General features: G+C 38.4%; 2 protein-coding genes across 4 annotated transcripts in view; both read left to right on the top strand.

Annotated features, from left to right (window-relative positions):
- Positions 1-13496: 13496 nt before the first annotated feature.
- Positions 13497-19413, top strand: part of LOC110867740 (F-box/FBD/LRR-repeat protein At1g13570-like) — a 51013-nt gene continuing 45096 nt past the window's right edge. Inside the window, exon 1 of the mRNA XM_035975513.1 lies at positions 13497-13889. Coding sequence (XP_035831406.1) covers positions 13512-13889 — 378 coding nt within the window. The 5' untranslated portion in view covers positions 13497-13511. The remainder of the gene's footprint in view (positions 13890-19413) is intronic.
- LOC110867643 (F-box/FBD/LRR-repeat protein At1g13570) lies at positions 16160-17876 on the top strand. 3 transcript variants are annotated; one of them, XM_022116649.2, is made up of 5 exons: positions 16160-16299; positions 16375-16993; positions 17068-17175; positions 17262-17411; positions 17490-17876. In XM_022116649.2, the coding sequence occupies exons 2-5, from the start codon at positions 16412-16414 to the stop codon at positions 17781-17783; spliced, it is 1134 nt and encodes a 377-aa protein (XP_021972341.1). In that variant the 5' UTR covers positions 16160-16299; positions 16375-16411; the 3' UTR covers positions 17784-17876. The 3 variants fall into 3 exon arrangements, with proteins under 3 accessions (XP_021972341.1, XP_021972343.1, XP_021972342.1); XM_022116651.2 differs by having other exon boundaries at positions 16378-16993; XM_022116650.2 differs by having other exon boundaries at positions 16390-16993.

Below are 19413 nucleotides of genomic sequence, written 5' to 3' on the forward strand. Positions count from 1 at the left end.
AACCCATTGATTTTTTAATTTTAACACAAAGGTTTTCATCTTATTAATTTTAACCCCAACACTTTTTATTTTCAACTTTGGTCCCTCACACTTTTCATCTCTAGCAAGTTTTTTGTTTTACGTTTCGTTTTAAATTTTGCGAGTTAACACGCCACAACGTGCGTATGAGGTTCAACGTTTTTTTCGTCTGGTTTACTTTTCTTTTTATTATTTTATTTTTACAAGCTTTTGCGCTGTTGGTGGTCCTGGCAGTGTGTGGCATTGGTGCAACTTGGCATGGTTTTACAAACGTTTTTAACGTATTAAGTTTTTTACTAATAGTTTGTTTTGAGTTTACCCTTGTACTTCCTTTACTTAAAAAAACTAATTTTTTTACGTGCGTATATTTATGTATGTGTCGGTATAAATTCGATATGTTCTACGTTTCGACGTAAATTTTTTCCAGAAACGAGTCAGGTCAAATACAATATATTTTCGTTTAAAAAACATTGTTACGTGCTTAGTTTATGTACGTTTTGGTATAAATTCAAGTTGGTCTACGATTGGACGTTAATTTTTTTTGGTAATGAGTTAGGTATATATAATATGTTGTTGTTCTTATTTTATGGATGTTTCGTAAATTTTGTTTCCAACCGAGTGGAGTCCAATTGTGGTTTCTTATTTTTTTCAAAAGCTTTAATTAATCCTTTTTGATTAAACGTGTCAATTTTTCTTTTATACCCGTTATGTTTTCTATGTATGAGTTGGATCACATATAATACGTTATAATTGTACGAAATAAATTCGATTTACTTTACGTTTTGATCCAATCGCAATGCTTATTTAGGTTTACATTGAGTTCAATCGGATATGTCGAAACACACATTTTCATATGGTTAATGCATCCCATAATGTTTGAATTAATTCATTCGATGTTTACGATGTACCCGCGCCACAATGTGCGCGGATGTTATTGCTAGTTTAACTAAATTTTAATTTTGAAATCAAATTAATTTAAGTTAAATCTTATTTTATTTATATGATTTATACAATACCAAACTTCTTGAATTTAATTAAATTAGATATCTCATAAGTCGTATGATTTCATATAGGGTGGTGGGTGGAGTGACGTCCCCATCCACCTCCGCCAATTAAAGCCCTTAACGCCGGGTTCTTCCGCATACCCACTAACGATCACCATCCATTCATGTGTGAGCCTTATTTTCCTTTCCACCAATCGGTAACATCTTAATCCCCCACGCTACCTGCCCGCCCCTACCTGTTGGACCGCTGACGGTCTTTGGGTGCGGGTGGAGGTACCCGCTGGTGCCCCCACTCTTTGAGAAATCTAACATCCGTTAGTGATAAAGATTATACGAGTTTAAAAATTATGATCACCTCTATAATTATGTATAATTATTGAAGTCTTGAACCAACTCTATAAAAATTACAAACCACATAAACCAACTCCCAAAATAGAGTGGAAAATGATTTGACTACGATAACCTACAGGGTTAGGCTACTTGTATATGATCAGTTGATTTGAACCCTAACCCCCTTTCGGTTGATGCTTCTGCTCGTCGATCGGTTTGCTTACCAAATAACATATTGTAGGTCCCTCTCGGAGGATCGAGGACAAACCTATACCTTGTTATACTAACCCACTAGCGAGTGCGGAATCCAAGCTAGTAGGCAAACCGGGATGAGACAAGTAGAAACACAATCACACAAAGATTCACCGATTAACACTAGTCGTATTAATGCAAATGAAGGTTTCGGTTACAAGCACAATGTTTACAAATCTAACATGTAAACTCTCAAGTGTGTGTGTGTGTGAGTTCCGACAGAATGCTCTCAACACTCTCTATCTCTCGGTGCAAATGGCAGAACTTCAGAACTAACTCACACTCAACACATGCATGGGTATATATACCCAGCTCAGCAGGTCTGCTCGAAGGATTCGACAGATGGTCCGAAGGATCATCTGTCGACCACATGTTACACGAAAGATCAGCATACACCTCGAAGGATCATCCTTCGAGGTCTAATGGTCGAACCATGGTCGAACCATATCTTTCGATTACCTCGAAGGATCAGGTGTATCCTTCGAGGCTATCCTTCGATCAGAACATCTTTCAACTGTTGTCCAAGTCAAACCGGAGGATGGTTGACTTGGTCAACTTACAACACAAATCAGGACATCGTTTATATCAGACCGAATACAGACAAAGTACAGACACAAGTGCACCAACAAACTCCCCCTTGGCTGTAGCTTTGTCTTTGATCTCTAAGCTTTGTCTTGTTCTTCCAAAAGTGTAGACTCATCTTGAACTTCGACGGTCTTTGGTCTTCAGGTCTTCAAGACTCTGATGTCCTATCATGTCTTCAATGTCGGAGGATCTTCAAAGTCTTCACGTCTTCAAAGTAGAAAGTGTATCAACAAACTACCCGTATCATGTAGGAAGTGTGTTGACAAACTCCCCCTAAACATAAGCTCCCCCTTGAGTTATGCTCGTGAAATACTTTAACTTTATGAAGTAAGATCCTTGTGGTGTTGATGATGGGCAGCGGCAACTCGATCATTTTCATCACTTGAGCGCCTTCTCGTCGTGTCTTCATTCCAGAGCTTGTCATCGACTATGTTCTCCCAGCCTTTAGAATCTGCACATGCAAGAAATCTAAACGCGTAATGAGAACAACCGCTTGGAATATAGTATAAACAAATGACACACGAATGACCATGTCATAATCAAACACCGTCCGACAGTTTGAAAGTTTAATAAATTTGTCAATTTAAGTCTTTAACTTTCAAAACATGCAAATTTCGACCGTTTATGAAGATTTAGTCAGTTCGGTTTTCAGTCAGGTTTCAGGTAACGAAGACTTGAGCTCCAACATCGTACGATCGAAAATAAAGCAGAAATAAAATCTTTTTGGCTTTTATAAAGTTTATATTAAAACACACCTAAAATCTTTTTGGTATTTTTGAAATTAAAAGACAACAATTTAAAATCCTTTGAGTGTTATCAAACGACATCACCGCTAATGTCGTGCTGATATGCACCAAACGACGAAACTGTTTAAAAGAAATAATAAAAGTTAAGCAGTAAATAAATATATACAGACAATCTTTTTGCGAGTTTCGAGGGTAAGAGAATCATATCAGTGTACGGTCATGCCAAAACACTCTTGTTGTTCAATTAGTTAACATTAAGATAAGCATCCTATAACAATTATCGGTATTGTTGTCCACTTAAGCTCAACTTATCAGATGTAATCATGGTTAGAGGATACGTTAATGTATGATTTATACTTACCGACCGGTGTTCATCCACATCACGACACATTCCCGTATCAAGGTATGCACGAGAGTTCATCTTACCGGTGAGTATACCGATTATCATCTGTTTGACCGTATAAATTGTGAGATACTCACTTATTTTGATTTGAAAACAAGCCCTATGTGATATAATCACTTATTGATGAGGAACTTGATTTTCGTATGCATGAAGGCACAGGTGCAAGTCCGTGAACAGGTCAGTACTTCCGTACAGCAGAGAGACGAACTTGACACCCGGATAAATGTGATATTTTATCACTTATTTGAAATGGACATGTGATTGTTTATCACTTATTGAGGTCGAATGCAGTATGCAGTATATAATATGTACACGTATGTATAGTATCATGGAAGATCTAGACTTGCGTCCCCGTTATTTTTCGGTAAAAGATACAACCATGATACCCAGATGATAAGCAGCATAAAGACCGAATATCTCAGAACCTCGGCAATCTATCAAACGAAATTTCGGTACTAAGACCATATGCCAATGAATGGTTCCCACCTGGTCTTCAGTTGATTTAGATTTATATCACCCTGCACACTTTAAAATGATTGTGAGCCTACCGATACATCTTATATAGAGCTGCTTATCGTTTTGCATTTAAGATTTAAAGAGGTTTGGATAGACCACTGATGTACTATCATTTTCTCTTTTTCTCGCCAGGAAACTCATTTTTGTTTTTCTATTGTTTTTGTGTTTTTGAAATTTTTCGATGTTTTTGTATTTTCCGATTTTTGGATTTACTCCCCCTAAAATCAACAAACTAAGATAAATTTAAAAACACAAAGGTATTTACAAAAATGATTTTCCGATGTTGGTTTTACTCTTGCTTGACCTTAATGCTGTTTACCAATAATAAAAAGTCAAATCTTGATTTGTCAAATGCTTTGGTAAATAAGTCGGCACGTTGGTCATCGGTGTGGACCTTAACAACATCGATTAGCCTTTTCTCAAAGCAATCACGTATGAAGTGATATTTGATTTCGATGTGTTTGGTCTTTGAATGCTGCACAGGATTTCTAGTGATATCTAAAGCAGCAGAATTATCAACGTAAATAGGAGTAGTTAGGAATTCAAAACCGTAGTCCCGCATTTGTTGTTGGATCCAAAGAACTTGGGAGCAACAACTTGAGGCAGCAATGTATTCAGCTTCGCATGTTGATGTAGCTACACACGTCTGCTTCTTGCACTGCCATGTAACTAGGCGATTTCCTAAGAACTGACATCCAGCCGTTGTGGATTTACCGTCGATTTTGCATCCGCCAAAATCAGAATCACTGAAAGCTACCAATTCAAAGTTATTATCCCTAGGGTACCACAGACCGGTGTCAGGGTACGCCTTCAAATAACGAAAAATCCTTTTAACAGCAGCAAGATGTGAGGCCTTCGGGTTAACTTGATATCTAGCAAGCAGGCACGTTGGGTACATTATATCTGGCCTTGATGCTGTGAGGTACATGAGAGATCCGATCATAGCGCGATAGTTTGAGGGACTAACAGCTTCTCCCTTCAAATCTGGAGTAATTCCGTGATTAGTTGGCAATGGGGTACCAATGGGCGTTGCATCAGACATCTGGAATCGGCTCAAGATGTCACCAACATATTTAGTCTGATGGATGAAAATCCCAGACTCCGTTTGTTGTACTTGCAGGCCCAAGAAGAAAGTCATTTCCCCCATAGCACTCATCTCGAATTTATCCTGCATAATGCGCTCGAATTCCCTACACAAGACATCATTAGTAGAACCAAAAATAATGTCATCAACGTATACCTGAACCAGAAGAAGATCTCCATCTTGTTCCTTGATGAAAAGAGTACAGTCGATAAGACCTCTACGAAAACCGTTCTCCAGCAGATAGTGTGATAAGGTTGCATACCAAGCTCGTGGTGCTTGATGAAGACCATAAAGAGCTTTGTTGAGCAACCAAACCCGATCGGGATGGATAGGATCTTCAAAACCTGGAGGCTGTTCGACGTACACCTCTTCTTCAACCACACCGTGTAAAAATGCACTTTTCACGTCCATCTGATAGACCTTGAATCCTTTGAAGGACGCATAGGCTAGAAAGATTCGAATTGCTTCGAGACGTGCAACAGGTGCATAGACTTCGTTGTAGTCGATCCCTTCAATCTGACGAAAACCTTGAACGACTAAACGAGCTTTGTTTCGGATAACAACTCCGCGGTCATCCTTTTTGCATTTGAAAACCCAACGGGTACCAATCTTCTTGTATCCAGCAGGTTTCTCTACCAGTTTCCAGACACCCAGCTTCTGGAATTGTTGCAGTTCTTCCTGCATTGCTTCAACCCAGGCATTATCCTTCAAGGCTTCTTTCCACGTTCTTGGTTCTTCTTGTGAGACATAACACGCGAAGGACCAGTCGTTTTGTTGCCCGGATTCTCTAATAGCTGCATACAGGCCTGCATTGTTGTTGTTTCGCAACATGTTTCTTGTTTGTACGCCACTTTGCACATTTCCAATGATGTTTTGTTGAGGATGGGTATTATGAATCCTTGTTTCTGGATTATCTGGAACTGGAACATTTATACCCAGGTTGTTAAGATTAAGATCAACAACCAATTTAAGACCCGGAATTGACGAAGAGGATGATGCAGTAGCCTCAGCTGTTCTATGAGCATCTACTGGAGGAGTACCCTCTGAAGTACCATGAACTGCTGTTGTAGGAGCTTCTTGATCTGCATCTAGAAATTCATCATCCTCTGAAGATTCGTTCAATTCGTTTGCATCATGAAAATCCTCATTGTTGAGAGTATTGTTGTTCACCGAAGAAGATGGTTCTTGATTCACAAGAATTGGACGAACCACCGGTGAATCTGTTGCATTGTCACTCTCGAAAAACATCCTAGCCGCAGCATTTTCTTTAACGGCTTCAACATTGATCGAATTGAAGAAGTCATCGTACTCAAACATCCAAGGTTGACCCGGATTTTTGACTGGCAAGGTGTGCCTTTGTACTCTGACCTCAGACCACTCCTCGATCCTTTTAGTCTCTAGATTCCAGACTCGTAAGTTAGGGGTGGCATACCCAAGAAAGTATCCATCAATTGCTCTTGCCCCAAACTTTCCATTAGGATCGATGATTGTGCATGGAGCTCCAAACGGTTCTAGATAAGACAAATCTGGTTTCCGTTTTTGAAGAAGCTCAAAGCAGGTCTTGTTGTGCCTTTTGACTGTAAGGACTCTGTTCAATGTGTAACATGCAGAGGCCACAGCTTCAGTCCAGAATGGAATGGGTAGCTGCGACTCTACCAACATTGTCCTAGCAGTCTCGATCAATGTGCGGTTCTTACGTTCAGCGACACCATTCTGTTGAGGAGTATAAGCTGCACTAAACTCATGAAGAATACCCTTTGAAGTGCAGAACTCCGTCATGGAATGATTTTTAAATTCAGTACCATTGTCGCTACGTATCCGCCTAACCTTCAACTTATACAAATTCTCAATCTGAATGATCAAGTTTTTGATAATACCAAAGGTTTCACTCTTGTGTGCCATGAACGCAACCCAAGAAAATCTTGAATAATCATCAGTAACCACGAGGCAGTATTGATCACCCCGAATACTCTTGTGCTTGACAGGACCGAACAAATCCATGTGCAAACGTTCAAGAGGAACTGCCACTGTGTTGATCTTCTTTGTAGGGTGCTTCTTCTTTGTCTGCTTTCCTTTCTGGCACGAAACACAGATGTCTTGAAGATGGAAATTTTTGAGGGGAACACCATTCACCAATTCATTTGAAACCAAATGATTCATTTTGCGTAAGTGAATGTGACCCATTCGTCTGTGCCAAGAGATAGTGTCTTTTTCTGTGGCTTTAGAAACGAAACAAGTTGCTTGTGCAGACGTAGTAATAGCCTGGCTCATGTCAAGGACGTACAAATCATTTATCCTTGGAGCCGACAAGAGAATCCATTCTTTTGGAATTTTGAAGCCGGGTTTCAGCACATAACAGCCATTAGCATCAAAGTGTACTGAGAACTGCTTGTCACAGATTTGAGAAACACTAAGAAGATTGTGATCAAGTTGTTGCACAAAATTGATCTTGTCAAAGCTGACAATCCCGTTAGATATCATTCCTTCACCCGTTATATATCCACCTTTATCTCCAGCAAAAGCAACATAACCTCCTCTAATAGATTTAACGTCGTAGAGAAGCTTCATGTCGCCCGTCATGTGCCTGGATGCCCCACTATCAACAATCCAATGACTACTGATAGTTCCTCCTGAAGCACCCTGCACATGAACTCAATCAATTAGTTGGAGATGGGGACCCAAGCCATTGTGGTCTTGGGTCTTCCATTTTCATCAATGACAATAACTTCTTGTCTTTGATGGTTGGTGAATTGTGATGGTCCCCCTGATTCAGTAACCGTTTTTGGTTTCCAAGTCTGTTTGGTTTCACCAGTGTTTTTCTTTAAAAGTTTAACTTCTTGATGATTTGAAGTTTTAGAATTGTCTGGTTTTACAACAACAGATTGTTTTTGAACCGCATCGGTTTTAATCGCTTTTTCTATCTTTTTGACCTGTTGGCGTTTCTGTTTCTTTTCCCTTTCTTTTACAAGGCGGGGATCTCGTTTTGTTGAAACAGTTGGCTTACGGTCAGCTTTGCCACGGGGATCATCAACCTTTCCTTTTTGTTTATGAAGATATGGGCAGTTTCTAATAATGTGCCCAATGGTTCCACACTCAAAACATGATCTTCGTTCTACAAACCCCGAAGAATCATGTGATCGTTTAGCCGATGATGTTGAACTTTGTGAACCCGAGGTACTAGGTTTTGAACTACTTGGTTCATTTCTTTTCTCGCCAATAGCTTTCTTGACAAAATCTAAGTTAGATTGATTTTCAAACTTTTCAATTTTGTCTGTTCCCGTCGATTTCACAAAGTTAACATTCTTCTTCTTCTTTTGATTCGGCTTCTTGTTAGCTTGAGCCGGTGTTTTACCTTTGGGTTTGGTGTGATTTTGCTGTGTTGGCACTGTTGGCAGTTTCTTGTTGCCAAATTGCTTTCGGATTTCAGCTTTTGGAATAGGAGGACACTGTGTAACTGTAACTTTAGGTCCTGCCTTTCCCAAGAACTTACTCGTCGAATTCTCAAAGACTTTACAGATTAAAGATTGATTAACATTCTTAATGGGAAAATCTTTGTCTGAGTAAATTTTATCATCACCAACTAGAGTGTACAGCAAATTCACACTCTCCGACTCTCCTGCAGATGAGGACTCAGTTGCAACAGTCTTAGCGGGTTGAACAGGGGGATCACATAGAATGTGATTCTCAAGAGGTATGTCCTCATTTTTGACTACCGCATCAGACTTTGCTGGGACAGTATCATCAGATTCATCATCAGACGAATCAGCATCCTCAATCACAACTGGAGGATCTTGATTCTGTTCAGCACTCACAAATGTATCTGCTGACACATCTGAATCTGAGGATACTTCCTTTTGGTATCCGAGTCCTGCAGCAAACTCCTTAACATCCAGAGGCACAGAAGGTTCAAAGAAAACTCTGTCCTCTTCATCAGGCATGGCATCATAATTATGTCTCACTGGTGGTGGACACTTCTTGTAGCCTATGCATGTGACATCTCTCTTTTCCTTCTGAACGTCAATGATGTGATCTAACACATAGCTAGAACTCAAATAACTGTCTAGCTTGAGTTTGATCGCATCACTTTCGGTTTTCACACAAGCCATCTCTTTTTGCATACTCTCAAGGCGAGATATATACAAATTAATATCAGTTTGTTTTCTTGAAACCATTTTAGTCAGTTCTGTTTTATCCTTCTTTAATGTTTCAATTACTGACTTAAATTCTTTTTCATGGTTTTCATAAAACATGTTGGCTTCTGTGCATTTTGAGAGATCCACAGTCAATTTCTGATTGTGGATGAATGTCACATCATATTTCTCTTGCAAAGCCTCATGCTTGCTTTGCAAGTCACTCCAATTCTCATTCACAGTAGTATGTTTGTCTTGCAAGTCAAACAAACTAGCTTGTAAAGCATCATGTTTGCCTTGCAACTCAGACATACTTTTCTCAAGATCAGCACATCTAGCATGCAATCTATTACATTCATCACAGTTAATAGCAGTGGGTTCATCGACACATACCTGACTTGATGAACCGTCGACATTAGCCATAAAGGCTGAATGGAGAGAAGACGAAGAGTAAGCAGCTTGATCCACCAGAATAGATCTTCTTTGAGTTTCTGCTACAACTTCCCCCAAGAGTTCATCAATGTCAATATCATCCGAAACATTAGATGTCTCACCCACATGATCATCACCAGAGTTGGATGATTCTTCATCAACACTCCTGCTGTATCCAGATGAGTCTTCATCTTCAGACGATTCATCACCACTGGCAGAAGATTCTCCACCACTGGTGTGAACTAGCTCCTTCACAATCTGAGCAAAACATGCTGTTCCATCAGGAGCATCACCACCCAACTGGATTGACCAGTCACAACCTTCATCCACCTGAACTGCAAGTGCTCGGTTGGTTTGGTTGTTGACAGGCACCAATGTACGATCATTGTTTCTGTTCTGCTGGTTGCCTTGGTTCCTGAAGGGGTTTTGATTCCCGTGCTGGGCTGGCTTAGTACATTCCCGTTTAAAGTGGCCCCGTTCACCACAGTTGAAGCACTTAACAGCTTGCTTATCGAACCCATACTTGGTGTCTCGCTTACTTTCCAAGCTGGTTCTACCAGTACTTTCCATCCAATCCTTTGCTCTTCTCACAGCACTCGCAAAGGCCCACTTGATATCCATCAAGTCCATCTCTTCCTTATCAATCTGCCTGTAATCTTCTTGTGTCAGATTAATGTTTCCAATCTGACCTTCTATCAGCCCACAGTATGCGCTCACTACAGTGTTAAGCAGCTCCATGTGTTCCTTAGCTACTTCTACACTGATTTTAGAAAAGCTTGACGTGTCGAGCTGCACTGTACTTGACTTTGATTGTTGACCTGCAGCAGATGATGTTCCTCCATAACACGCATATTGTGGTTGTTGAGCAGGAGGAGGAGGAGGTGGTTGTATTGGATTTCCATACAGATCTGTGGTTGGAGACGGCTTTACAGGAACTTGCACTGGATTGCCATACATATCCGTGCTTGTGACAAACGCCGTTTGAAGTGGAGCATGTGAACCGGCTTTTGCAGATGAAGAAGTGGAGGTGCCATAATACATCTCTGGATTCTGTGGCACTGCGACTCTCTTTGCCTTCAACGTTTCTTCCTGATCCTTGTTCTCCAGAAGCTGCACGAAATCGTTGATATTTGTGGTTCTCAACGTTCCATTGTACTTCAAGATTTCCAGGAAGTTGTTCCATTGAGGAGGCAATGCATCGGCAAACTTCTTTACCACCTCTGTTGGAGTCGTTGTGACTTCAAAGTTGGTCAGCTCAGTAAGCAGATGATAGAAACGGCTTGTCATATCTCCCAAGGACTCCTTATCCATACATGTGAAGCCATCGAATTCTTTCTTCAGTAGATCTCGTCTTAGTTGACGTGTGGCTTCATTACCTACTCCTCTTGTCTTCAATGCATCCCACAGCTTCTTCGTTGTCTTGAAACTGACGAACTGATGATAAATATCCTTGCTCAGTGCTTGAGTGAGAATAGCGTATGCTTTCTTTTCTAAGTCATACGTCTTCTTTTGATCATCAGGAAGATCGGCAAATGTAGCTGTCGAAGAAGCAGCAACCTCGATAGTTTGATCGAATTCCGTAATGAACCGTAACCACAACTCTGTATTTTGACCAAGAATGTATGTATGGAAACGATCAACCCATCCTGGATATTCATGAAGATGCATCAACTTTGGAGGCCTGTTTAAACTTCCGGTTTCACTTTCGCTTAGTAAAAGACTTTGAATACTCGGAGTTTGATTTGAAACAAACGCCCATTGACCAGCTGGAGTGGCATTTGTTTGTGAGGATGTAGATACCGGAGATTCGGCCCATGATGGAGATTGACTAGTATTCATGTATTTTCCACTGTCTGGAGCCGGACTTCCCCACCAACTCGGATTCATGATAGATAAGCAAAATAAATGCTAAGTAAGAATGATCCGAAAGATAACACAACCGAAAGATCCTGGTCGAAAGATCTGAAATCACAGAAACTTGTTAGCAATAAACTGACCACAGTCGAAAGATCGATTTATTGTTCGAATGATCAACAGTATTCGAAAGATTACTGTTGACTCTCGAACAATGACTTCGAAGGATTCAAGAGCTCGAAGGATTTCCTTTTGAAAGATCCTTATCTTTCGAGTTAACTCTTTATCTTTCGAATAACAGATCTCGAAAGATTCACCAATACGAAGGATCCTAATCTTTCGGACACTAATCTTTCGAAAAGATTCCTCTGTCGAAGGATATGTTTCAGACTTCGAAGGATGGGTCGAAGGATATAAATCTTTCGAGCCCTCCTTGATCGAAAGATATCGAAGGATGATCTTTCGATGTCGAAAGATATCTTTCGAGAGCTCTGACACAATCTGATCTGATGTGAAAGGTTGGTGAAAAGGTGACAGGGGTTGGTGAAGTTGCTTTCGGCAGAAAGGATGTTTCTGCACAACTTTCCACCAAACTTTTTGACTTTCAAAAATTATACCCAAAAAGGCAAAACCTTATCCTCAAGTTCAGTCACCGGAAACACACCGGAATACCACCGGAAAACACAAAGTTTTCTAAAAACCAATTTTTATGTTACCCAACCCAAACTTGAACACTCCCGAAGGTTTAGAAACCGTTTTTCAGTTTAAACAAGCAAGAAAAACCACCAAAAACGGGTGCTAAACCAAGTGTTCAAACACACCAAACACTTGAACAAAACCCGGTTTTAAACAAGGTAAAGAGCGAGGCTCTGATACCACTTGTAGGTCCCTCTCGGAGGATCGAGGACAAACCTATACCTTGTTATACTAACCCACTAGCGAGTGCGGAATCCAAGCTAGTAGGCAAACCGGGATGAGACAAGTAGAAACACAATCACACAAAGATTCACCGATTAACACTAGTCGTATTAATGCAAATGAAGGTTTCGGTTACAAGCACAATGTTTACAAATCTAACATGTAAACTCTCAAGTGTGTGTGTGTGTGAGTTCCGACAGAATGCTCTCAACACTCTCTATCTCTCGGTGCAAATGGCAGAACTTCAGAACTAACTCACACTCAACACATGCATGGGTATATATACCCAGCTCAGCAGGTCTGCTCGAAGGATTCGACAGATGGTCCGAAGGATCATCTGTCGACCACATGTTACACGAAAGATCAGCATACACCTCGAAGGATCATCCTTCGAGGTCTAATGGTCGAACCATGGTCGAACCATATCTTTCGATTACCTCGAAGGATCAGGTGTATCCTTCGAGGCTATCCTTCGATCAGAACATCTTTCAACTGTTGTCCAAGTCAAACCAGAGGATGGTTGACTTGGTCAACTTACAACACAAATCAGGACATCGTTTATATCAGACCGAATACAGACAAAGTACAGACACAAGTGCACCAACACATATTTTATTTTGATCAGTATTCCAATAGGTATTTTCTTTTCATATCGATATACGTTGTGGATCATTGGATTTGGGTAATTTTGCATGAGTTCATCAATTAAACTTAATAATAATAATAATTATCATTTTTATTACATTTTCTTGGGTTCAGATTCTGTTTGTTTCTTTGCATTTGGAACCTTCATATCTGTTTATTTCTTGTGTTTCTTAAGTTAACATGAATTATTTTATCTATATTTTTGTTTTTGCTTGATATACAGCTGCTATGATCAATCTTAAAATTGTTAATGATGTTTTTGCCATTTTACATATTATGCGTGATTTGTATGTTTACTAAAAAGAAAGTTATATCTTAAATAGATTTTAAGAGTAGCTAATTTTGCAACCAACCAGAAAAATCTTGTAATGGACCGAATTATCAAGCTTCCTTCAGGCATAGTAGAAACCATTTTTTGTCTACTACCGATTCAAGAGGTTAGCAAGGACAAGTATCCTCTCTAAGGAATGGAGGTACCATTGGATCAATATCCCTAAACTTGCGTTTATTGAGGATACGTTTCAAGTATCGACTCATGGGGCCGAGCTATCCGTTTTGGAGCAAACGTATGTCGAACCAAGTGAAAGGATAGAAATGACCAAGAGGTGTAAATTCTTCTATGCTATATGCCAAGTCTTGCTTAAGCACCAGGGTCCAATACATGAGTTCACTCTTTCTATGAGAGCGAATGGCTCATGCGTTGAGATTGACCATATATTACTTAATTTGGCAAGGAGAAATACTGTCAAGAAATTAAAACTTGACTTGAATGGGGAGTATAAGTTACCTGTATCTCTCTTCTCATTACATCGTTTAACGGATCTGCAACTCAAGGATTGTTATCTTGCTTGTGATCCTTCATTTAATGGATTTGGTAGCCTTACAGTCTTATATCCGGAAGGACTAATTATCGATGAAAACAGGCTGCTGCGTCTTTTATCCAGTTGCCCATTACTTAAGAGATTGACTCTTGTAAGTTCATAATAAAATGGATTTTCAATCCTATTGGGTTTTCATTACATAGCTGAATATTGTTTTTTTTTTTTTTTTTTTTTGCAGAATTATGATGATAATTTCTATACCAGTGTAACTAATCTCTTCAAGTGCTTACCTGTCCTTGAATATTTGTCTGTTTGGTCTTTCATTGCTTCGGTAATTTTATCCACCTGGTATATACTTGATTAAAGTTGTGTGCTTATTAGTTATTACTAATCTTTGTTTTGTCTATGGTTCAAGTATTAGTTTCCACTTCCGAATGAGCTTCCAACAATGTTGGTTCACTTGAAATACTTGCGTATGGAGTATGCTTGTTCTGGTCATGAAGAATGGTTAGATTTCTTTGTTTTTTTTTATCAGAAGCTTCCCAAACTTGGAGAAACTTACCTTGGTAAATAACATGAATCTATGTTGTATGCTACTTGTTTTTATGGTATGTCACATTCGCATGCGACTTCATGTAGATGTTAAACACTGGTGTGTGTTCAGAGCATGCGACGTGCTCTTCTTCACTTAAAGATTATCCAGATATTAAGTTGGAGCATTTAAACGAATTAGAGATTCATGATCTTAGGAACACGAAGGATGAGTTGGATTTTGTGAAGCTTATATTGGCTAAGGGGCTGTTTGTTTACCTCTTAATGAAGCTCTGGTTCAGACCTCTTACTGGTTCTTAATGGTTCAAACTGTTTGTTTCGTGAGCAGATGTCTGAATGGTTCAGACATTTGCCTCTGAATGGTTAAGTATTATACAGAGTCTGAATGGTTAAGACCTCTAATCTGAATTGGTTAGACATTTGCCTCTGAAGTGTTAAGTAATATACTGTCACTGATTCAGCACTTAACCATTCAGAAGTTGCCAAACAGCCCCTAAGTCATCTGTACTTAAGAAGGTGACAATATTCCTATATGAAGAGTCAGTTAAGGATGAAGAATTGGATATTTCAAAAATCCTTTTACGCTCTCCATGCGCATCGCCGGTAGTAAAAGTTATTGTTAGATGCGTTGGTGGTTGAAATCCAATTGGTAGTAGAACTTGGTGGTTTTGTTCTTTTTTGTTGGCTGCTTAGTGAAACAAACAGATTTGTTTTTGTTTGATATTGGATTTGAGACAGATGATCTTTTGCAGTTTGATTTTGTTAAAAGTTATGCTTTTTGGGTGTTAATGCTAAGGTTTAATATTGGGTAAATAATACTATTTTAACTACAACCACCATTCGTGTAATCAACTAAAAAATTAAAATAACAAAAACAAAAATAAGAATAAATTGTTAAAATCGTCCATGATGTTTAGGCATATTTGACAGTTTCATCCAAAACAACTTTTTTTGTACCATATTGCTTTTCACTTTTGACATTTTTTGTTTTTTTCATCCAAACCTCTAACCTGTTTAACCAGGGACAATTTTGACAATTTATGTTTTTTTTCACATAAATATATTTAAAAACAATTACTTTAATTAATACAAATAAAACAATTCTTTTTTAACATATATATAGGGAAAAGATAAATCGAAAACCAACCTTAGTTAAAGAAACCCAGAAAACTCCATCTCCACCATAAATCTCACGTGATTTGATCAATTGTTGATATTAAAAAGGTACAAAAAAGTTACTTTTTCAAAAAATGTTATAGTCTGACAAAAAAATGTAACAACTTTACACTTTTCTCTCTGCTCTCTCCTTTCTCATCTGGTACAAAAAAAGTGTGACAACTATATTGTTACATAAAATCCCATTGTAAAAAAATGTAACATGTTTTTTTACGCATATTACAAAAAAAAAAAAAAAAAAAAAAAAAAAAAACTTTGTACATTATAAATTCTAAAATCCATATACTTCATATAATCTAAAAAACTGTTGTAAAAAAACAATAAAAAAGTGTTACGAGTAAGTTACAAAAACTTTTCAAACTTACACTCTTAGTCCCTGTGGTTTGACAAGTTGTTACTCGGATAGTCCCTAAAGCGGATGAAGGTTACTCGGATAGTCCCTGTGGTTTGACAAGTTGTTACTCGGATAGTCCCTGTGGTTTGACAGGTTGTTACTCGGACAGTCCTTATCATTTCACACCCACTTAACCAGAAAAACTAACCTCCATCCGCTTTGAGGACTATCCGAGTAACAACTTGTCAAACCACAGAGACTAAGAGTGTAATTTTGAAAAGTTAAGGACTAAAGGTGAAATTTCACAAAACCACAGGGACTATCCGTGCATTTTACTCAAACCAAAAAGAGAAGAATCGACAACTTTATGTGAACCCTAACCCCGTTTCTGGTCGTCGACGATGGTTGCTGGTTCGCCGGTTGCTGCCGGTTTGTTCATCAAATAAACCATATACAACGTTCTTGATTACTGGATTTGGGAAATTTGATGACATTTCTTGTAAGTTTACATAGCTTTGTTGATTGATACCCTGAAAACTGTAACTTTCATGTAATCTTAAATCGGTTTTCACAGTAGTAAATTCTGCAGCTAACAATAAGGGTATCCTAAGATGGATAGGATCAGCAAGCTTCCTGTAGGCATAATAGAAACTATCTTATGTCTGCTACCGATTCAAGAGGCAGCAAGAACAAGCATCCTCTCTAAGGAATGGAGGTACCATTGGACCAAAATCCCCAAACTTGTGTTTATCGAGGATCAGTTTCAAGTGTCAACCGAGCTGTCTGTTTCTAACAAACCAAGTAAACGGAGAAAAATGGCCAAGAGAAGTAAATTTTTCCATGCTATATGCCAGGTTTTGTTAATACACGAGGGTCCGATCCATGACTTCACCCTTGAGATGCAAGTAGACAACTCGTGTGTTGATATTGACCACATACTACTTCATTTGTCGAAGAAAAATACTCTCAAGATGTTAAAACTTGACCTTCATGGGAAATATACGTTGCCCTTGTCTCTTTTCTCGTTACATCAATTAACGGATCTGTATCTCTGTGATTGTGATCTTGAGCATCAACCACCATCCACTGTATTTGGTAGCCTTACAACCTTAAACTTGTATGAAATTGGAAGCAGTCAAAAAGCGCTTCTGCGTCTTTTATCAAGTTGTCCATTGCTAAAGAGATTGACTATTGTAAGTTCATAATAAAATAAAATGTCAACCCTCATGGTCTTTCATTACATAGCTAAGTATTGTAATTTTTGCAGATGTGTGACGGTGGAACTATCGATGACAGTGGAGATTCCACCATTGCTGATCTCATTAAGTGTATGCCAGGCATTGAGTGTCTGTCTGTTTTGTTTTTCATCTTTTTGGTAATTCTATCCACATGATATATACTTGATTATAGTTTGGTATGCTAATTAGTTATAACTAATCTTTGTTTTGTCTATGGTTCAAGTTTTTTCCACTTCCGAAAGAGCTTCCAACAACATTGGTCCACTTGAAATACTTGCATTTGGAATGGGTATGGTTTAGGCATGAATATGCGGTACCTTTTCTTGTTCTTTTACTTAGAAGCGCCCCAAACCTGGAGAAACTTAAATTAGAGGTAAGTAACAAGAATCTATGTATTCTACTTGTTTTGGTTTTTATGTCAAAATACACTCACACAAGACAATTGATGTAGATTTCGGCCGAGGATGACATGTCTTATGAATCTTATGTCAAAATACACTCCTTTCAACACAAATATTATTCAGATTTTATGTTGGAGCATCTTAATGAATTGGAGATTCTACATTTTGGTGACGCCCTTAATGAGTTGGATTTTGTGAAGCTTATACTGGCTAAGTCGCCTGTACTAAAGAAGGCGAGGATACTCATGTGGGATGAGATTGATAAGGATGAGAAATTGCGGATTTCAAATATCCTTTTAAGCTCCCCATGCGCATCACCTGTGGTAAAAATCAGTGTTCGTTGAAAACCCCCTTAGTCATAGCACTTGGTTGTTTATGTTGAATGTTTCGTGAAATGAATTGTTTTGTTTCTATCTAATATGGGGTTTTGAGAATTATGATCTTTTGCTACTTGAATTTGTTAAACATATAACGCTTACTAGAACAACTGAAAACCGTCTCGACCATCTTTTGTGGTCCTTTCGTTTGTTGCTCTCCATCCTCTCGAGAGGTTTTCAATTGAGACGGTTTTCAATAGAGATTTGTTCAAAAGGTGGGTTGAGACGGTTTTCACCCATCTGCTGCCCAGTCACCTAGTGGCTTATAATGTTTGTCGTGTGGCCTTGCGCTCATGAAACATGGTTGGTTTCACCGCAAGTGTTCTCAACATATACCATTGAGCAATCAACCGAACCTCAAAAGGTGGTTCATTTGACCAGATCATCAACATAATTAACTGTGTTGGTTGCTGGGTTTACAAAATGTTACAACAAAGTTGAATTTAATTGGATATATTTTATAAAAAATTTCTGATTATATTTTGATAGTTTTGGTCATGAGATCCGGTAACGGTCCTCATGGTTAAAAAAAAGTCTTAGTCATGTGACACTTTTTTCTACAACGAGTTCATTTTGACCCGAACTTACTTTTTTTAAAACCTGTTCTGACCTGAACTTATTGGCGAACCAAAAGGACGTGGTTGTAAAGCGATCCGTCCTGACCTCATACCTCACCCGTCTGACAAATATGTTTCCTCATCCGCTTATAAATCTTTACGGTATTATATTTTTACCACCACCGGTAACATACATAAATCGATGTTACAGTAACATGTATAAAAAATAATTTATAATTGACTTTGAGAAAATGAAAGATCCTTAAAAAAACAAAGAAAAAGAATTGACAACTTCTGATAAATACAGGGATTTTGAGTAATGGTCTTCGTTCAGATTTTTTTTGTTACTATACATTTGGAGATTTTATTATCGTGGAACTTTCTCATATATGAATTATTTTAACATGAATTATTTTATCTATTTTTTCGTATTGTTTGCTGCATTGTATTGTTTTAAGATTTACCTATATCATGTATTATGCTTCTTTTGTGTATTATGTACTAACTAGGATTTTGACCCACCGCGTGTTGTGGCGGCGTCAAAAGTTAAAGTCACTCGTGTTTATACTTTATATTTAACCCGATTCTTTACTGAAAAAAATTACGTCACCGTCAGAATGAAAACGTATTATATTTGGTCGAACTCGCTTTCGAATACAGTTTACGAACGTACATAAAATAAGTATAAAACGTATTATTTTTTACCTGACTCTCTTGAGAAAAAAGTTTATGTCAAAACGTGAATTTAAAATGACAGGTACGTTAAAACTGCGATACACAACACATTACGCCGGCGACACCTTAGTTGTTTATAGCGGCCTAGCGGGCGACACATTATGTGATGCGTTGACCATATAAAACACGTGTTTGATGTGTCCAATCAAACTCAGTGTAACCTATATAAGCATTTGTGATTACAATGTACAATGATGACAATAACGTTTGATGCCTGCACGTGACATTACACGTTTTTGACTTTGTTACACACGGTACGTTTGTGACATTAACGCCATTATATATATATATATATATATATATAT

Source organism: Helianthus annuus, chromosome 7 (genome assembly GCF_002127325.2).
Source record: "Helianthus annuus cultivar XRQ/B chromosome 7, HanXRQr2.0-SUNRISE, whole genome shotgun sequence".
In the NCBI taxonomy this organism is placed as follows: Eukaryota; Viridiplantae; Streptophyta; class Magnoliopsida; order Asterales; family Asteraceae; genus Helianthus; species Helianthus annuus.